Genomic DNA, 17642 nt, shown 5'->3' with positions numbered 1-17642 from the left:
TCGCCCCCCCCCCCGTAGTGAGGACATAGCCTAAGTGTCCTTATCTTTCAATGGAAGTTGGCCTTGCAGGATTAGCTTTATTAAGCAAGTTTTCCCAAATTCACTTGCTGCTAGCACAGGTGTAGCTTTTTTCCTATCCATTAATTGTCAAGCAGTCTGCTTGTGAAACCTCTGAACAGCTGAGAGCACTCTAATACTGTTAGCAGTTAATATGAGTGTGTGTGTAGATTATTGTCTGTGAAGAGATTCCCAACCAAATTCCAACTTCAACTCCATGATTTAAGATGTATATTCCAAACAGGGTGACCGGACAGCAAGTGTGAAAAATTGGGACGGGGGTGAGGGGTAATAGGAGCCTATATAAGAAAAAGCCCCAAATATCAGGACTGTCCCTAAAAAATCAGGATATCTGGTTACCCTAATTCCAAATCAGCTAAGCAGGACATGAATGAGCATATGAGGCTTGCCGTTGACAAGAGGCTGGTTGCAGATTCAAAAATGAATGACAACAGAGGAAGAGAACCAACTGTATGAGTCTCAGAATGACAGTTGGAAGCACTGGGGTGGGGAGAGATGGAAAAGGCAATAAGGAGTAAATGCAGAGAGAGGTGGAATGGAGTGAGGGGGAAAGCAGTAAGTAGATGAAGGAAGAGTGGTTCCCAGAGTTTTCACTGGGAATGAATCGAAGAGATTATAAATGTATTTAAAATAACTGAAAGAAAAAGAAAGGTAGGGCTGGGGGAAGGTAAAACGGCCACGGACAACTGTATTTGTATTCTGTATTAGACATACTAATGTAACAATCACAATAATAATTCTAATTACAAGTATAATAACAAGCAAGTTAAAATTATTACTAATCAATAATGTATCAATATTTTACTTCCCCCTTCCCCACCAAACTCCCCTCCCCCAAAACAACCACCAGAAACACAAATAAGTTACCAGCCTGAGGGAACTGAGTGAATAGAATTTTATAAGCCTGCTCTATGTACATAGATGGATTGGATGAGAATTCAGTCACAGCACAAAATATAAAAGTTATCACCATCCAAGAGAATAACTAGAGAAAACTATATGGGTCACAAGGAAAAACTACATATCTCCATACTTTAAAACTGCATACTTATAAAGAAGTTTGACAAAAAAGGCATATTATTTTCATTAAATTCATTTACTGAATTAGTTGCCTCTGTGTCCTCCTGGCACCTCCTCTCTCCTAGTAAGCTCTCATAAATGAATAATACCAAAGACCTTTTCAGAGCATTGTAAGTATAATGAGTAATTATAATACAATACTCCAAAAATGCTTTTGTAACATGTTCCAGAACTCTCCTATAATACTGTGTATTCATTCATTATAAGTATATTTATTAATTTAATTGCAAAAGAAAAGCTGAGGGAATGTAAAATAGACAGACTAACTGTATTTCTGTACTGTATGAGAACTAAAACAGAGATGTGTGAAGTATTAAAAATCCATCAGTGGATGAAATTTAACTAACCCCAGAAAAATCTGAGCAAGGAAAACACAACATGGCCCACCCTGTGTTGCTTGAATAAGGATGTAAAGAGTAGTGTAAACAATGAGAAAAATTATTTTTTAAAGAAATATAAACAATGCACAATAGCAGGGAGAGTGGTTAGGAAAATGTCTAAAAAAGCCAGAACAGAAACAAAGGAAAAATCTGAGGAGAAAAGTTGTGAATGCTGATTTTGGAGTTTATTTCTACTAAAAAGATAAAGTTTCCTTAAATAAATTCCTAGCAGACAAACAAGGGGCTGCAATGTCACAGTGAGGGGCATGTATGAAAACCAAATTAGCGAAAGAGGCAAGAGAGATACTGGTAAAAGAATTGGCTCCAGGAAGAGCGATAGTGGACCACTGGAGAAGGAATAAGGGAACAGATTTCTTTAATGGATTCTGTATCAAGGTTTATTTATTGTGTTCTTGATCACAAGTAGCTAATATATATAATGCTCAGCATTATGCTTGTCTGCTTTATTTCGCTATATAGGCAATAAAGTGTGGCCTAATGGATACAGCACTGCACTGGCATATAGGAAACCTGGGTTCTATTCCAGTCTTTGCCACTTGTTTGCTGAGTGACTTAGTCACATCACTACTCCTCCCTGTTCCTCAGTTTCTCCAGCTGTAAAATGGGGATAATGATACTGACCTTCAGCTGGAACCTGAGGGTCTCAGGACTTCCAGACTCCTTTCTCCCTGCAAGTGGCCTGGAAGCCCCAACTCAAACTGGAGCTTAGCTCCCAGCTCTGCAGCAGGAAGCTTAGAAGTCCTGGGGTTTCTCCAAGCTTCCAGGCACAGTACCATGGAGTTGGGAGCCTGGAAGTAATCCTATGGCTTGTGGCTCCATGGCAGTCCTGCAATGCGGACTCTCCCAAGGCTTCCAGACTCCCAGGCGAGGGAACTCCCCAAGAGTCTGGAAGCTCTGAGGTCCTAAGCGCCAGGGCTGCCCACAGGGGGAAGCTGCTTCAGAGCAGCTGCTGTGTGTGAAGTTGATGAGAATGAAACAAAACCAAAATTTGAAAGCCAGAATTTCTCATGAACCAGAAATTGAGAGTTTTGACAGCTCTACTGCTCCCTCAGAGTCTCTGATTCTCTCCTAGTCCTCTCTGATCTCCTGATGTTCTTTTTCCAGTACTCTAGAGATTATGGAGCCCTCTATTGGCTGAGTACTGAACTGTGTAATACAGTGCTCTCCACCAGAGCATTTCCCTCCAGCTCAGCTGGGCTGGGGCGAAGGTATCTAGTAATTAGGGTGACCAGACGTCCCGATATTTCCTTGTTTGTCCCGCGTCCCGACCAACGTGCGGTCGGGACACTGGACAAACAAGGAAATGCGCCAGAGCCTGGAGCCCGGAAGTGCTCGCAACCCCCCCCGCCCCGACTCCACTCCCTCCTCCCCCGATTGGCTCCCTCCCCGAATCCCCGCCTCTTCCCCGGGCTCACCATTCCTCCTCCCTCCACAAGCGCTGGAGGGAGGCCTGGGATACTCAGAGGAAGCGCGGGGCCGGGGTGAGTAAGAGTCCGGCCTGGCCCAGTGCAGGCAGGACTCAGTTGGGTGGTAGGGAGAGGAGGGGGGCGGCCCGCGGGGCCAGGCGGCGGCTGTTGTTCTCACCCCCGGGCAGCGGGACACGGGAGCAGCCGCTGCTGCAGCTCCCACTGCCGCGGGGGAGGAAGCGGCCATGGCGCTCGGCGGCTGCGGCTCTGGCGCCCCTGAACCCCCCGAGCCGGGGCCTGCTGCAGGGACCCAGCAGCGCGCACGCTGCGCCCAGCCCCTGGCCAGTCGCGTCTGGGCTGCTGCCCAGCTGGTGCTATCCCGCGGCGGCCCCGGGGTGGAGGCATCAGCAGCCCAGCCCCGTTCGTTCCCCTGCGGGACCCGAGTGGGACGGGGGGGCCGGGGCCGCCGCGGGATAGCACCAGCTGGGCAGCAGCCCAGATGCGACTGGCCAGGGGCTGGGCGCAGCATGCGCGCTGCTGGGTTCCCGCAGCAGGCCCCGGCTCGGGGGGTTCGGGGGCGCCAGAGCTGCAGCCGCGGAGCGCCATGGCCACTTCCTCCCCCGCGGCAGTGGGAGCTGCAGCAGCGGCTGCTCCCGAGTCCCACTGCCCAGGGGTGAGAACAGCCGCCGCCTGACACCGCGGGCCGCCCCCCCTCCTCTCCCTACCACCCAATTGAGTTCTGCCTGCTTGGGACCAGGCCGGACTCTTACTCACCCCGGCCCCGCGCTTCCCCTGAGTCTCCCGGGCCTCCCTCCAGTGCTTGCGGAGGAAGGGTTGCTTTTTTTTTTTTTTGCCCCCCCCCCCCCCCCCGCCCCCCCCCCCCCCCCCCGCGTCACCCTCTCCCCCTTCCCCCGCGTCCCGATATTTGACTTGGGTGATCTGGTCACCCTACTAGTAATCAGCCAGCAGGCAGAGGCTGCTCAAGCCAAGCTGCCATCCAAAGCAAAACTTCCACGTGCTGCCCTACCCCTACTCTCTCAGAAATTTGCAGCAGGGACCCACCCCTCCAACTCATTCCCAGTCTCCTCTGGGTCTAGATACCCTTGCGTTCCCTTAACCCTTTGTCCGGAGCTGCTCAGCTCAACCACAATGGGACCCAGGCACCCCTCACCCCATGTACTCTGCATCCCCAGCCCATAGGCAAGGGAGTTTCCCTAGCAGAGGTGTGCTTCCTGCTTCTTTGAGGCCTTGGGGAGGAGGTGGGACTGCTTCCCCAGCAGGCTAGCTGAGGGCTGCTTCCTGCTCCTCTGAGCCCCAGCCAACAGCCTCATCCCCTGTTGCCCATGGAAGGAACCAGCTGGCAGTCCTGAAATCTGCTGCCCTAGGCAGCTGCCTAGCTTGTTTATGCCTAGAGCGGCCTTTAACAGCAGGTTCTCTACAGTTCCTTACTCCATGAATAGTCCCATTGATATCAACAGGACTGGTGGAGAGACTACTCAGCATGCTTAAGGGTAGTAGAATCAGGGTCTCCATTTTTACTCAGTGACTAAAAAACTCAATTATTTAAACTCTGGCACATCTATCAAATAGCTATTGTACCCATTCTACAGTGAGAAAAATGAAGTACGGAGACATATGTTGCCCAGAGTTATATAGCAAGTAAAGAGAGCCAGAAATAGAACTGAGCACACAACTCCCAAATCCTTGTTTTAAACACTAGAAAACATTCCTTAATATGGGACAGAAAATGGACAATACAGTTTAATGTAGAGAAATGTGAAAGATAATGAATGATAAGTCTGTGGGCAATGAACCAAACTAGGGACTACATAAATGGAAACAAGTCTTGTACTATTATGACTGTGGAAAAAGCCTGGAAGCTATCAGCCCATTATCTGGCTTCAATAAAAACAGGATACTAGGGTATCTCAGGGAAAGAAAAAAAAGCAGACGTTTTATTTTTATGCAAGGTTCTGATTAAAACTTCATAGACTACAGTGTCTTGCCTAGAAATTCCTCCTGACCAAATTTGACCCCTAAATTTGCAGAGCTATGCTGGAAGATGCGTGGGTGGGGTGAACTGCAGGTTGGCTTATCTGATATTTTCTATTTTTGCAATAAGCTGAACTTTCCCAATAAGTTTTGTTAGATAGAGACATGAGACTCTCAACAGGCATTGTGATTCTGAAGAGAGTACAAATGGAAAAAATAAAATCAGTGGATTTCAGATTATCTATTTTTACCATATAGTATACATTATACAATAGAACATACAATAGATACTTACAGTAAAAGACAATGCAATTTATTTTAATTATTTAAAGTTAGTTTTAAAAGCTATTATCCAAGACTCTAGGTGCTTGTACAAGCTTAAACATATAAAACCTACAATAAAATAAATAAAAAACAATAATAATATCAACCAGTACTGAGTAAAAATGGTGCTCTTCCTTTCTGAGAGATCCAGAGGGTAGTTATGGCTCATTGGTTCCTAGGGTGTTCTTCTGTGGCATGCCACAGGGTTCCAGCATGTAACCTCTACTGTTTGACATTGATCGGAGGCTTATAGGAAGATTATTGAAGAGAAGTGGGCTATGATGGCAATAGTATGCTTATGAAACGCAGTTCTGTCTCCATCTTAACTGACCTAGCTAAGAAAGTTGCCTGACTGCACTAATATCTAGATGGTTCAGGGGCTTGGAGGAATGCTAGCTTGACTGAACCTTAACCAGGAGAAGACTGAGATGATACTTCTAGGAAGAAATGACACATTTGATGAACCTCACTGATAGGAATTCAGCCACTACTCAAGAAATTGCTTGAAGACAAACTGTAAATAAGTTTATAAAAATATAGTGTTTGCAAGCAATTCACAAGTAGCAAAACAGTCTAAATTCTAATGAACTTTATTCACAATGCTGAGTGAAGCAGAACAATTAACTCCATGTCTTATATATGAAACTCCTGTTAATACATTCCAGAATGACATTTGCTTTATTTTATTTTTTTTTGCAATAGCAATTCACTATAACCTCCAGATCTTTTTCTGTAGTATTGCTGCCTAGCCAGTTATTCCCCATTTGGTATTTGTGGATTTGATTTGTTAAAAATTGTCAGTTCATCTTAAATTATTTCCTTTTTCTTTCCCTGCCCCTTCCACTGAAAGTCAGCACATTTTACTATACACGGATCATAACTAGCAAAATTAGGAATAAGGTGCCAAGTTTAGGAGCATACTTTTGCTGCTGTCAGATGTGGCTTTGCTGAATATAATTGGCATCTGTTTTGGCATGATAGTTCATCATGTGCTTGAAGGGTTGGTCAGTTTCTGTCTTGGCCTCTTAAATTGAAGTTTAGTTTGATTAGCCTTTCATCCTTAGGAATTTTTTGATCCATTTTTCATTTAAAAATAAGGTTCTGTCAGAAGTGGCCTACCTATCTGCTGTGTACTCTATACAAAAGACACAAGATGCAACACTGAGGCCAAAAGAGTGAATGTGATCCTTGGATGCAGAAACAGAGAAATAGGATGTTTTTATTACCTCTGTATTTGGCACTGGTGTGACTGCTACTGGAATACTGTCTCCAGTTCTGGTGTCCACAGTTCAGGAAGGATGTTGATAAACTGGAGAGGGTTCAGGGAAGAGTCACAAGAATGATTAAAGGATTAAAAAACATGTCTCAGAGAGAGAGAGAGAGAGAGATGCAAGGAGATCAATCTGTTCATCTGTTCTGCTTAACAAAGGGAAGGTAAAGAGATGACTTGATAACAGTTTATTAATTTTTACACGGGGAATGAATATTTGATAATGGATTCTTCAATCTAGCAGAAAAAGATATAAAAACAAGATCCTACGGCTGGAAGTTGAAGCTAGACAAATTCAGACCGAAAATAAGGCATATGTTTTTAACAGTAAGAGTAATTAACCATTGGAACAATTTACCAAGGCTCTCAGTGGAGTCTCCATCACTGACCATTTTTAAATCAAGATTCTAGGTTTGTCTAAGAGACAGGCTTTAGTTCAAATAGGAATTATTTTCAGGGAAGTTCTCTGGCCTGTGTTATATGGGAGGTCGGATCAGATGATCACAATGGTCCTTTCCGGTCTTAAAATATATGAATCTATGAACTGCAGGGAGGCCCAGAATGGCAGCTCCTACTCCAAAACTTCAGCAGCTGGGCTGTCTCATATATCCACACTCCCTGTTGCTCCCAAAACAAGCCCAAAAGGTTCGTCTCTCATGCTGTAGCAGGGGATTTATTTCCTGTTTTGGGACCAGAGACAGCTGGGAAACATAACTCCCTCATCTCTCCAAAAATAGTGATAAGCCTGTATAGTCTAAATGACATGCATGTTGGGTGATTATGGAGGGTTGGGAACAGAACAATACTATGAAAAATCTGGTGGTATGAAATATATTGAAATCTATGTAAATACTTGGAAGTTTGCAAAGCTATTAAACCCTTTATGTAGAAGCATTTTTGTCCCTTACATATTAAGGAAATCTGTTATTAATGTCAAAACGTCAATCCTGAGATGTGCTGAGAACCAACAAAATCCTATGGATTTCAGTAGGAATTCAGGAAACTCAGCAGCTCACAATGTCAGGACCCAAGTCAATGCTGCAGAAGGAAAGGCTGCTAAATAGAAATAGATGTAGAGGCATACACACAATCTTCTCTCAGGAAATGTTTCGTACTGAAGAGCTGTACTGTCTCTGTGCTTCTGTATAGTGTCACTAACCCCAATAAAAAAAAATAAAAATAAAAAAAAGGGACTTTGACTCTCAGTGTATGTATATGGCCTAGTATAATATTCTGGTTGGTGATCTTTGACCCTGATCCTGCATGGTGCTGGGCACTTTTGCCACTCATTGAAATTAATGCGGGTTTTCGGCATTTTACAGAGTTGGCCCCCCAATGAATATTTGTTGGGGCACTGAGAGTTAAGGGAGAAATCACTACTCTGATGTACAGTAACTCTTACTATGCCTAACTATATTCAAGATAAGCAACTTTCTCCATTTTTCTTCTCTCACCCCTCCCCATCTTGTATTACACTAAAAATTTTCAGTGTTTGATACAAAATAAATCTGATGTCTTTTTCTGTGAATATTTTGCCTCTCCAGGTTTGACAGGCCTCCCAGGTATACTGGGATAGAGCTGACTGTGCCCAGAGGAGCTCTTTAACCTCTTCCTGACTGGAATGGGAACCTGTCCCACCATACTACCTTTATGTTGAAATAATATGGAACTTTCATTAAAATTATTTAGCTTTTATATATACTACTCTAAGTCATTAAATTATCCCAACAAAGTTATGGAAACCTACAAGAAAGAAGGAGCCTAAAGTTATCTGGTGATTCTCTAAATAAGAGATTTCTTTGTACAGCTAACAGACTTTAGAACTTTCAAGACCCAATGACCTGAATGGATAACACACATGCTTGAATCATTTTTTCCATATGATGATAATATATCCCAACATATTCAGCAACCTTGTTCCAATATCTATTTTTTTGTAAAAAATATTAACATACCTTCATAGCAAAATATGGACCCCAGTAAGTAGGTATGAATTTTCAGACACTTATGTGAACATGCATTACATATCACAATTACCCCTTTTGACAGTGAGATGCTAACACAGCTTTTCATGCTGATCCAATGTCAAGAATCATTATTTTAGTTCAAGAAACACTTTAAAATGACCTTTGACAATCAATCATTTTCTTGATAGTTCTGTTAGCTGAATGTAATCAGTTAAGAATTCCTTGTAAAATATAACCTAGTACTTATACAACTGCTGTATGTTGATTAGTAACCCAAGTAACAGAAATTCTACATACTTAATCAAGTACTGCAGCATACTTTGTGTCTCTAGTTTTGTTAAAAATTACCATTAATGTGGAAGGGAGAGAAGAGGAAAGGCAAAAACAAAACATTTGTGTTAATCAGTAAAGGGTATTTAATTGAAAGGAATTTGTATTGTAAACAGATCGAGTGATCAGGTTAGTATTCAAATTCTTTTCCATTTCATTTGAAACTGCCTCAAGTTTTGGATCATTATTCTTGTTACTGAACATTATATTGCAGTAGCACTATAAGTAAATCAGGTCAGAGCCCCATTGTGTTAAGATAGTAACATATAGTCAAAGAGTCCCCGCTCCAAAGAGCTTGCAGTCTAAAAAGGCAAGACATAACAGATGGATGAGACAAACAAGCAGACCGGGATAGAACATTATTTTTGTATCTAATGTTGTCTGTTTATCATGGTCATCATTTCCATGTAATTAAAAGGATTTAGTATTTTCCCCATAAAAATGTCATGTCTTTGTCCCCATGGTACACCTGCTACTGAACAAATATTCCATAAATGTTTACAAAATTTGACTCCTGTCCAGTGCAGTGGAATATATGACCTGGGTTAGATACTGCTTTAGACCATATAACCTCAAAATATTTCATGTTTTATCAAAACAGAACACACTAGTCAGTGTCCTATTTGCTATGTGTACTTTGCTGTCTTTATTGGCTTTCAAACTATTAATAGTTTGAATCAAAACATTGTATAGCATACATTTTAAATTAAAGAAAAATATGATTTTGGTATTTTCTGCTCAAGAAAAAGCCACCACTTTTCCCACTTTCTGCCTCACCAAATAAATCTTAAATGAGTAAACTATGTACAAAGTACATAGATTGCCACATATAGAACTAATTTCAGGGACATGGATTTGTTTCAAACAAGATCATACAAGAGATTTGGGACTGACATCTTTGTAATAGTTAAGAATCATTCAGATATTTGTATCATAAAAATAAAGGCCCTAGTCCCATTTGGTAGGTACTGTACAAACATATGACACATGAGGAATGTTCTGGGTGGCACGACAGGGCTCAGGCCAGCCCCCACGAGGGGCAGGAAGGGAGCACCACCCAACCTTGCTCTGCCCGCAGCTCTGCTCTGGCCCTGCCCCCAGCTGGGGCCCCAGCCTTGGACCCTGGCTCCCAGCCCAGCCATGGCTCCGACCCAGCTCGTAGCCGCGGTCCCAGCCCCATGGCCCCACTCGTGGCCCTGGTCCTGTTTGGCCCTAACTCTTGGCCCCGGCCCTGACTATGGCCCTGCTCCCAGCCCCGGCGGGGCGCGCATGTGTAGATAGACAGGGGTAAAGGGGGCCGCGGTCTAAGTAGTTTGGGACCATTGCAGTAGGCACTACCATCTCTCTTATCTAACTTCTGGCTTCCTACAGGATAGAATATGACCTGTGTTTAGTAATAGCTTCTGCAACATCCCAGGTGTGAAACTTAACCTGCACTGTGATTTTTTCCCAGCAGCAACTAATAGGTGATGTATATTTTATCTCATTAAGCTCCATTCTAAATACACTTGACACTAGCCTGATGCAACTGCTATCATCATCATGCTTTAGGATTACATTTCTTAGAATCAATTACCATGAAAGCAAGCATGTTGTAGCAGCTTTTAAAACACTTTTCTATACAGAAGACACCCACAGTAACTATCTTTGGCATGACAACTCTTGGTTGGACACAGCTTGGATAAGTTAGTATTATACACTTATATGCCTCTTTTCATATGCAAATTATAGAAAACTGGTCACACATCCATAGTTAATGAGTTCTGTTTTGAACCTAAAGCAGGAATTCAACCTAATTGTTTTCTACGAAAAATGCAATGCATCTTTCCCAAACTTACAGCGCTTACTCTGAGTACAGAGTAATAATGGTTTGCCTGATTAATTAAAAAACTGTGTTCTTTAAGAAATTTAACATCTGTGTCAGTCTTTTCTTTGCCAAAATGAGCCTAACAGAATACGCAGATACTTAGAATCATAGAATATTAGGGTTGGAAGAGACCTCAGGAGGTCATCTAGTCCAACCCCTTGCTCAAAGCAGGACTAACACCAACAAAATCATCCCAGCCAGGGCTTTGTCAAGCCAGGCCTTAAAAAACCTCTAAGGATGGGGATTCCATCACCTCTCTAGGTAACCGATTCCAGTGCTTCACCACCCTCCTAGTGAAATACTGTTTCCTAATATCCAACCTAGACCTCTCCCACTGCAACTTGAGACCATTGCTTCTTGTTCTGTCATCTGCCACCACTGAGAACAGCCTAGCTTCATCCCCTTTGGAACCCACCTTCAAGTAGTTGAAGGCTGCTTTGAAATCCCCCCTCACTCTTCTCTTCTGCAGACTAAAGAAGCCCAGTTCCCTCAGCCTCTCCTCGTAAGTCATATGCCCCAGCCCCCTAGTTATTTTCGTTGCCCTCCGCTGGACTCTCTCCAATTTATTCACATCCCTTCTGTAGCGAGGGGACCAAAACTGGACACAATACTCCAGGTGTGGCCTCACCAGTGCCGAATAGAGGGGAATAATCACTTCCCTCGATCTGCTGGCAATGATCCTGCTAATGCAGCCCAATATGCTGTTGGCCTTCTTGGCAACAAGGGCACACTGCTGACTCATATCCAGCTTCTTGTCCACTATAATCCCCAGGTCCTTTTCTGCAGAACTGCTGCTTAGCCAGTCAGTCCCCAGCCTGTAGCGGTGCAAGGGATTCTTCCGTCCTAAGTGCAGGACTCTCCACTTGTCCTTGTTGAACCTCACCAGATTTCTTTTTGCCCAATCCTCCAGTTTGTCTAGGTCACTCTGGACTCTATCCCTACCCTCCAGCATATCTACCTCTCCCCCCAGCTTAGTGTCATCTGCGAACTTGCTGAAGGTGCAATTCATCCCATCATCCAGATCATTAATGAAGATGTTGAAAAAAAACCAGCCCCAGGACTGACCCCTGGGGAACTCCTCTTGATACCGGCTGCCAACTAGACATCGAGCTGTTGATCACTATCCATTGAGCCCGACAATCTAGCCAGCTTTCTATCCAGCTTATTGTCCATTCATCCAATCCATACTTCTTTAACTTGCTGGCAAGAATACTGTTGGAGACCGTATCAAAAGCTTTGCTGAAGTCACGATATATTACATCCATTGCTTTCCCCATATCCACAGAGCCAGTTATCTCATCATAGAAGGTAATCAGGTTGGTCAGGCATGACTTGCCCTTGGTGAATCCATGTTGACTGTTCCTGACCACCTTCCTCTCCTCCAAATGCTTCAAAATGGATTCCACTTCAAACTTTTCATATAGTTAAAATTAATTGAAATCTTATGCACAGGTTATATTTGAAGAAATTAGGTTATTAAAATAAACCATTAACAAGTGAATCCAATTGCTATGATTATATAGGTTAGCCAGACAGACAGGTCAAAAACGTAGGTCAATTTTAAATGGGGCTATTGTGACGCCAGAGGTAACTACCAATCAACATCATGCAAATTAGCTGTAGAGGAAGGAAGTGATTCTATGAAGGAGACTGGTCACAGGTAACCAGAGTACTTATTGACAGAATACTGGGCCCAATTGTCATTGCTCTTCAGAGATTCTGTGACTGCATACTAGATTGGATATCAGTTCTTGAAAGACTTCCTGAAGCACTACTTCATCAGCACCACTGCACACTGAGGTAGTACTGCTGGGGAAACTGAGGCAGGAGCCCAGGGGAGCCCTTATTACCTCAAGATATTGGGACTCAGGGACTGAGCTCTCTCCTACCTCCCCTTTAACATAGCACCGGTCTTACTAATATAGATCTTGAAACCCATAAGTCAATTGCAAATTAAGGGCCAGATTCACCAGTAGACTTCAGCTGCTTTGGGCTTCCCTGGTGACGCAAAGCAAGTGTAAACCTAAATCAACTGGCTTGGTTTACTCTGGCTAGTTTATTGTACTGATGAATCATTTCTCAAAAGTGAAATAATAAAAAACAACAATTTAAGATTAATACTACATATCATCAAGATGTTAAAAATATTGCAGGGTAGCATACTCTTTGGGTTTCTTATTTAGTGCTAGTGTATGACATTTTCAATACATTTAAACACATTAAGGAAATTCCCTGCCAAAAAGTCCACACACAAACAAAAATCTGCATTAAGGTGTTGATGTTGAGAGTATGTGTCAGTAACATAAGAATAAAAAAACATTACGGGGATTCTGTAATTATCCCAAACCCAAGAGTTACAAACCCAGGAAATTCAGAATAAAGGTTACACTTAAAAAAAATCCAAACATATTAAGGTATGAAATGCACAGTTAAGATACCCAACTCTGTCCAGTAGTGATATCATGAAGGAGGAAAAAAAAAAAAGTGTCTTTTAATGTCAGTGCCTTAATAGTGTTGTTGTACCCATGTTGGTCTCAGGATATTAGAGAGACAAGGTGGGTGAGGTAATAGCTTTTATTGGATCAACTTCTGTTGGTGAGAGAAACAAGCAACTCTTGGTTGGAAGTTGGTCCAATAAAAGCTATTACCTCACTCACCTTGTCTCTCTTAAGAGTGCATTTTTTATATCTTGTTTGGATTTCTTTTAAGTCTGAATTTCCTGAGTTTGTAACATTTGGTTCTGGGATAATTACAACATCCTTGTAATGAGTCGGTTATTCTTGCATTATTGATATATACTCTCAACCTCATTTTCATCATAAAATTTCTTTTTCTGGGAATATATATTGGGCTTCAGAGAATGTGAGATTTTTGCTTGTGAATACTATAAATCCAACAGCATTGGAAAATGAAATAATCATGTTAGCTGTTGGGTAACAGTTTTGTAGAATTAATTTACTATAGTGCCACAAGCCCAGGATATAAGATCAACTCATCTGGACTGGAGAAATGGGACATGAATGTCTGGGGAAAAAGCTATAATTCTGGGAAAGTGTTTTTCCTCACTGTGCTCTACTAATCTCCGGTATTTCTTGTATTTCTGTGGTGGTTAGTTCCTCTCCAGTGGCACTGATGTTGAATGCGGATTAAAAAAAATGTACAGTCTGCCCAAAGCAGTCCTTTGAAAACAATTATTTCAGATCTGAACAATTAAACCATACTTTTCGGTGTGAGGTTACTGATTAGACACGGGTTTTTGGTAGTCTGGATTTTATTTATGGTCTACCACTATTTAATTGAGGTGAAGAGAGATGGGTGCATAAATGCACAGGAGAGCCCAGTATCTCAGGAAATATTAATCTTTAGTGAGCAGGACAAGGGCCACGAGGGTGGGCCAAATTCCTTTGGGCAGTGTCAGAGCTCCTGGAGACCAGTTGTAGCCCTCTTTGTATGGGGGCTATGATTGATCAATCCCAATATCTATAAGTAGCGCAGCAATTGTCCAGGAGGTGGCCAAGCACTGCTTGTAAAAGGTGGCACCAGCTGGAAATAGGCTTCTTCCTGCAATATTCCCCTTCCCTGGCCATGAAAATATCACCTCTCTCCCCTTTTCTTTTGGGTTATTGCATGCTGACTTCTATTGCCTCATTCCTCTCTGTTTGTGTGTGGTTGCAGGTTGTACATCACGTTACTGTAGCGTGTTATCTGTTTGTGTGGGTACAATCTCACTCCCACTCTGACCCTTGTACGCTGGATAAAGGTGCTGGAGGGATGTAAAGTGCTCTAAAAGCCCTGAATCTGACTGGTGGAGAATTCTCCCTGTGCAGAAAGCAATGCAGCCAGCTGCAGGCTGTTTTTGGTGGACCCTCCTGCAAACCCTGGTGTAGGAGCCCGGATGGTAGGGGCATGAAGACTGTAGCTGCAGAATATAGTGCTGCACAGATTCTAGGGTGCACTGCCGCCATAGGCAGCTCCCAATGCTGTCTAAGTTATGCTGGGGACCACTTTGGCCCCCAGAGCAGGGCAGAATCAGCAGGGTGTAAAGGTGTCTTACAGCCACTTTAGCCCCTCCTCTCCCCCTACATTGCAAGATCTCTGCTCCTCTCTTAGTACAGCACAGCATCTCACCCAGGATTTAAAAACCAACTGCACACATTCACATTGCACAGGCACACTTGAACTTTAAAGCAATTGTGCTGGTTTCCTCTTTCACAGGTACAGCCTATTTGCTCAGTATGCATGGTGTCATGGTTCACTGACTTGATGTTTGTTTCACAGGATCACAACTTTAGGCACGTGGCAGAAGTTCTATCCCTGCTGAGGGGAACTAAGTAATGGGGGATGGCACAAATCCAAAGTTAAGGGTAATACTTTTTCCTCCACAAATGAGACATTAATCTATCTCTTGTGCAAAAGAGGGCTGGATTCAGAAGGCCTAACCTCTGATGGCTATGCTAGGTGGTTTCTTCTTGCAGTAGCCTGCTCTGGACTGTAGGCATCGGAATAACAAGGGCCTGGTAGGGTCTTGGGTTTAAACAGGATGTTTAAGCCCGGGACACTTTAGCATGCTCTGGGTTTGAGCATGAGGTGGTGTGAGGGAGCACCTCAAGTCTGCTCTTACTTTTTCACATTTCATTTCGGGCAGGACAGATTGCCTCTAATGCTTGTCTCTGTCCTCAGTGGATCCTGCCACTTACAAAGGAAGGGAAACTAGAACAATGCAAACTATACTGTAAACATATGAGGAGATGTATGCTGAGAACATATTTCACAAGATGAAGGCTTTATTTTAGTAGGCTTACAAAAATTTTAGATTCAACAAAAGTTTTTCTTATAATGACTTTAAATTCCTGGATTTTGTATTGATACCATAATGTGAATATTCAGTTAGAGTCTGCAGCTAGAACATGTCATCTTCTGAATTTCAGTATAGCCCTTCCCTCTTCAAAATACATATCCACAAGCACACCCACACCAATTAGTGTGTAACTGTAAAAACAAAAAGCCAAGTTCTTCTTCACCTGAACTGTGTGATGAAATCCTGGCTCAAAAAAGAATCATGATGTCATTCTAAAAACTTGTGCCTAAACCACTCATCCTCCTTTTAATGACCACAGAACTGTTTTGTCTGCTTTTCATAGACATGCAGAAAATAATTAGGAAGATTGTATTTTTAATATACCAGTAATAGTTCTGACCATGAACTAAATACTGAAGGATTTTAAACTTCATTAAGGTAAGAACAGCTGTTGTAGCCTGCTAATCACTAGTGCTTAAGTTTCTCTTACTTACAGTCACCTGAATACAGTTAACACACATTATTTTGGACAAGCCACTACAAATAGTGTTATCAATATTTCATTGAAGCAGTAAGTCTCCTCTGCATTCATAAACCACTGAACCACATCATTGCTACTTCTTTTTAGCTATATCATCTTTATAGTTAAATATAAATTTATTGCTTTTATAGACTATTGAACATAAGCAGAAACCAAATATCACTCACTTCATTCTACCAATGGTTCTCAATGCATTACTTCTCCTCATTAGTACCTTGTTACAGGCCATTGATCTGAATGGTTCTTTTGGTTTTGGCCAGCTGTAATTTCACAAATCATCATACCCATTGTAGAAAAAAACCTATGAAACACAGCACCCGGTAGACACAAGGCTTTGCATGGCTGATGAAAACAGACACACAATTGGAAAAAATTTGGACTTTAGAACAAGCCCTGCAGTACTTACCCTGGAAAACTCTCACTGATTTCTACTGAAGTCAATAAAATTTTTCCCTGAGTTTAGGTACAATTAGGTACAAGTGATTGAATAAAAGACTAGAACACCAGCCATTAACCTGAATTTCTTTTGTTTTGCGGCTTTAACGTAATATACCAAGAATAACAAAAGTTGTAATATCCTTTCATTTGGTATGATTTTAAAATGAACTACATGGATCTTCTTGTATTCAGCTGCTTGGAATTTAATCCATATCAATGAGAAAGACACATTAATCAAGATATAGTCACAGTTCTGGCCATTATTTGTCTAAACACACAATGGTTCTAGGGCAGAAGGTTTGCTTTCAACAGCCAGCAATTTAGAAAGGAAGAATAAAAACCATGCAGAAATACTCACAGCTTTGGTTTGGCAAGGACTGGTGGTGGTTCCTTTGTGGGTGAAAGCAGGACATCTGGAGCTGGGGCAGATTTATCATTACAAGCTTTGCTGTTAATCACTCCATTTGCTTCATGACTGGGATGGATGCCATTGGTTTTCTTCTCAGCAGTGTTGAGCTGTAACTGAACGGCTGCTATGTTGGGTCTAAATTCTGTGTTGTTCACCTGTTGGCTCTCTGTATGCTTCTTTGGAGGAAGCTCAAGAGAACTAATCTCAAGAACTGGAGGGGGAGGTGGGAAATGTTGGAAATCATCACTGTTGGATTCTCTTGTTGACAGCTCATGGCTAGAGCTTTCAGAGTTGGCTAAAACAAAAAGGAAGATAATCCCTGTCCAACAAGTCATATTCAAACTACATAACAGATACTTCAACACATATGCACAGTGTGCTTTTAGTTCATTAACGGTGAGATCACTTCACTTTTGTTATATATCATAGCTACACCAGCTGGATATTTTTTCTGAAGCTCTCACAAATATTCACGCCAAATTAGATATGCTACTGACTATTCATTTCCTAACTACCCATGATGCAGGTGGAATAGTTGCTAGTTAAGAATGAATGATTTACAGTTATTCAAGGACAGCCACCTGAATGAATTGCCTGCGTTGGAATTTTATTAGCATTCACTGCACATATTCAACAACATACATGTGAGTGGTTAGTATACTCCAAAACTTAACTGCCTGCATTTCTGTTTTAAATTTTACATAAAATATAAGGATTTTATTTTCATTTTTGTCAGCATAA

At 42.2% G+C, this 17642-nt stretch overlaps 1 protein-coding gene across 5 annotated transcripts in view; it reads right to left on the bottom strand.

The window, feature by feature from the left end:
* The window catches only part of PALLD (palladin, cytoskeletal associated protein), a 338505-nt gene that overhangs the window by 168928 nt on the left and 151935 nt on the right, over positions 1 to 17642 (bottom strand). For all 5 annotated transcript variants that reach the window (XM_034770761.1, XM_034770764.1, XM_034770760.1 and 2 more), the window contains exon 10: positions 16851 to 17196. In XM_034770761.1, the coding sequence (XP_034626652.1) occupies positions 16851 to 17196 (346 nt within the window). The remainder of the gene's footprint in view (positions 1 to 16850; positions 17197 to 17642) is intronic.

Source organism: Trachemys scripta, chromosome 5 (genome assembly GCF_013100865.1).
Source record: "Trachemys scripta elegans isolate TJP31775 chromosome 5, CAS_Tse_1.0, whole genome shotgun sequence".
Classification (NCBI taxonomy): domain Eukaryota; kingdom Metazoa; phylum Chordata; order Testudines; family Emydidae; genus Trachemys; species Trachemys scripta.
This window is presented reverse-complemented; position numbering and strand designations above follow the sequence as displayed.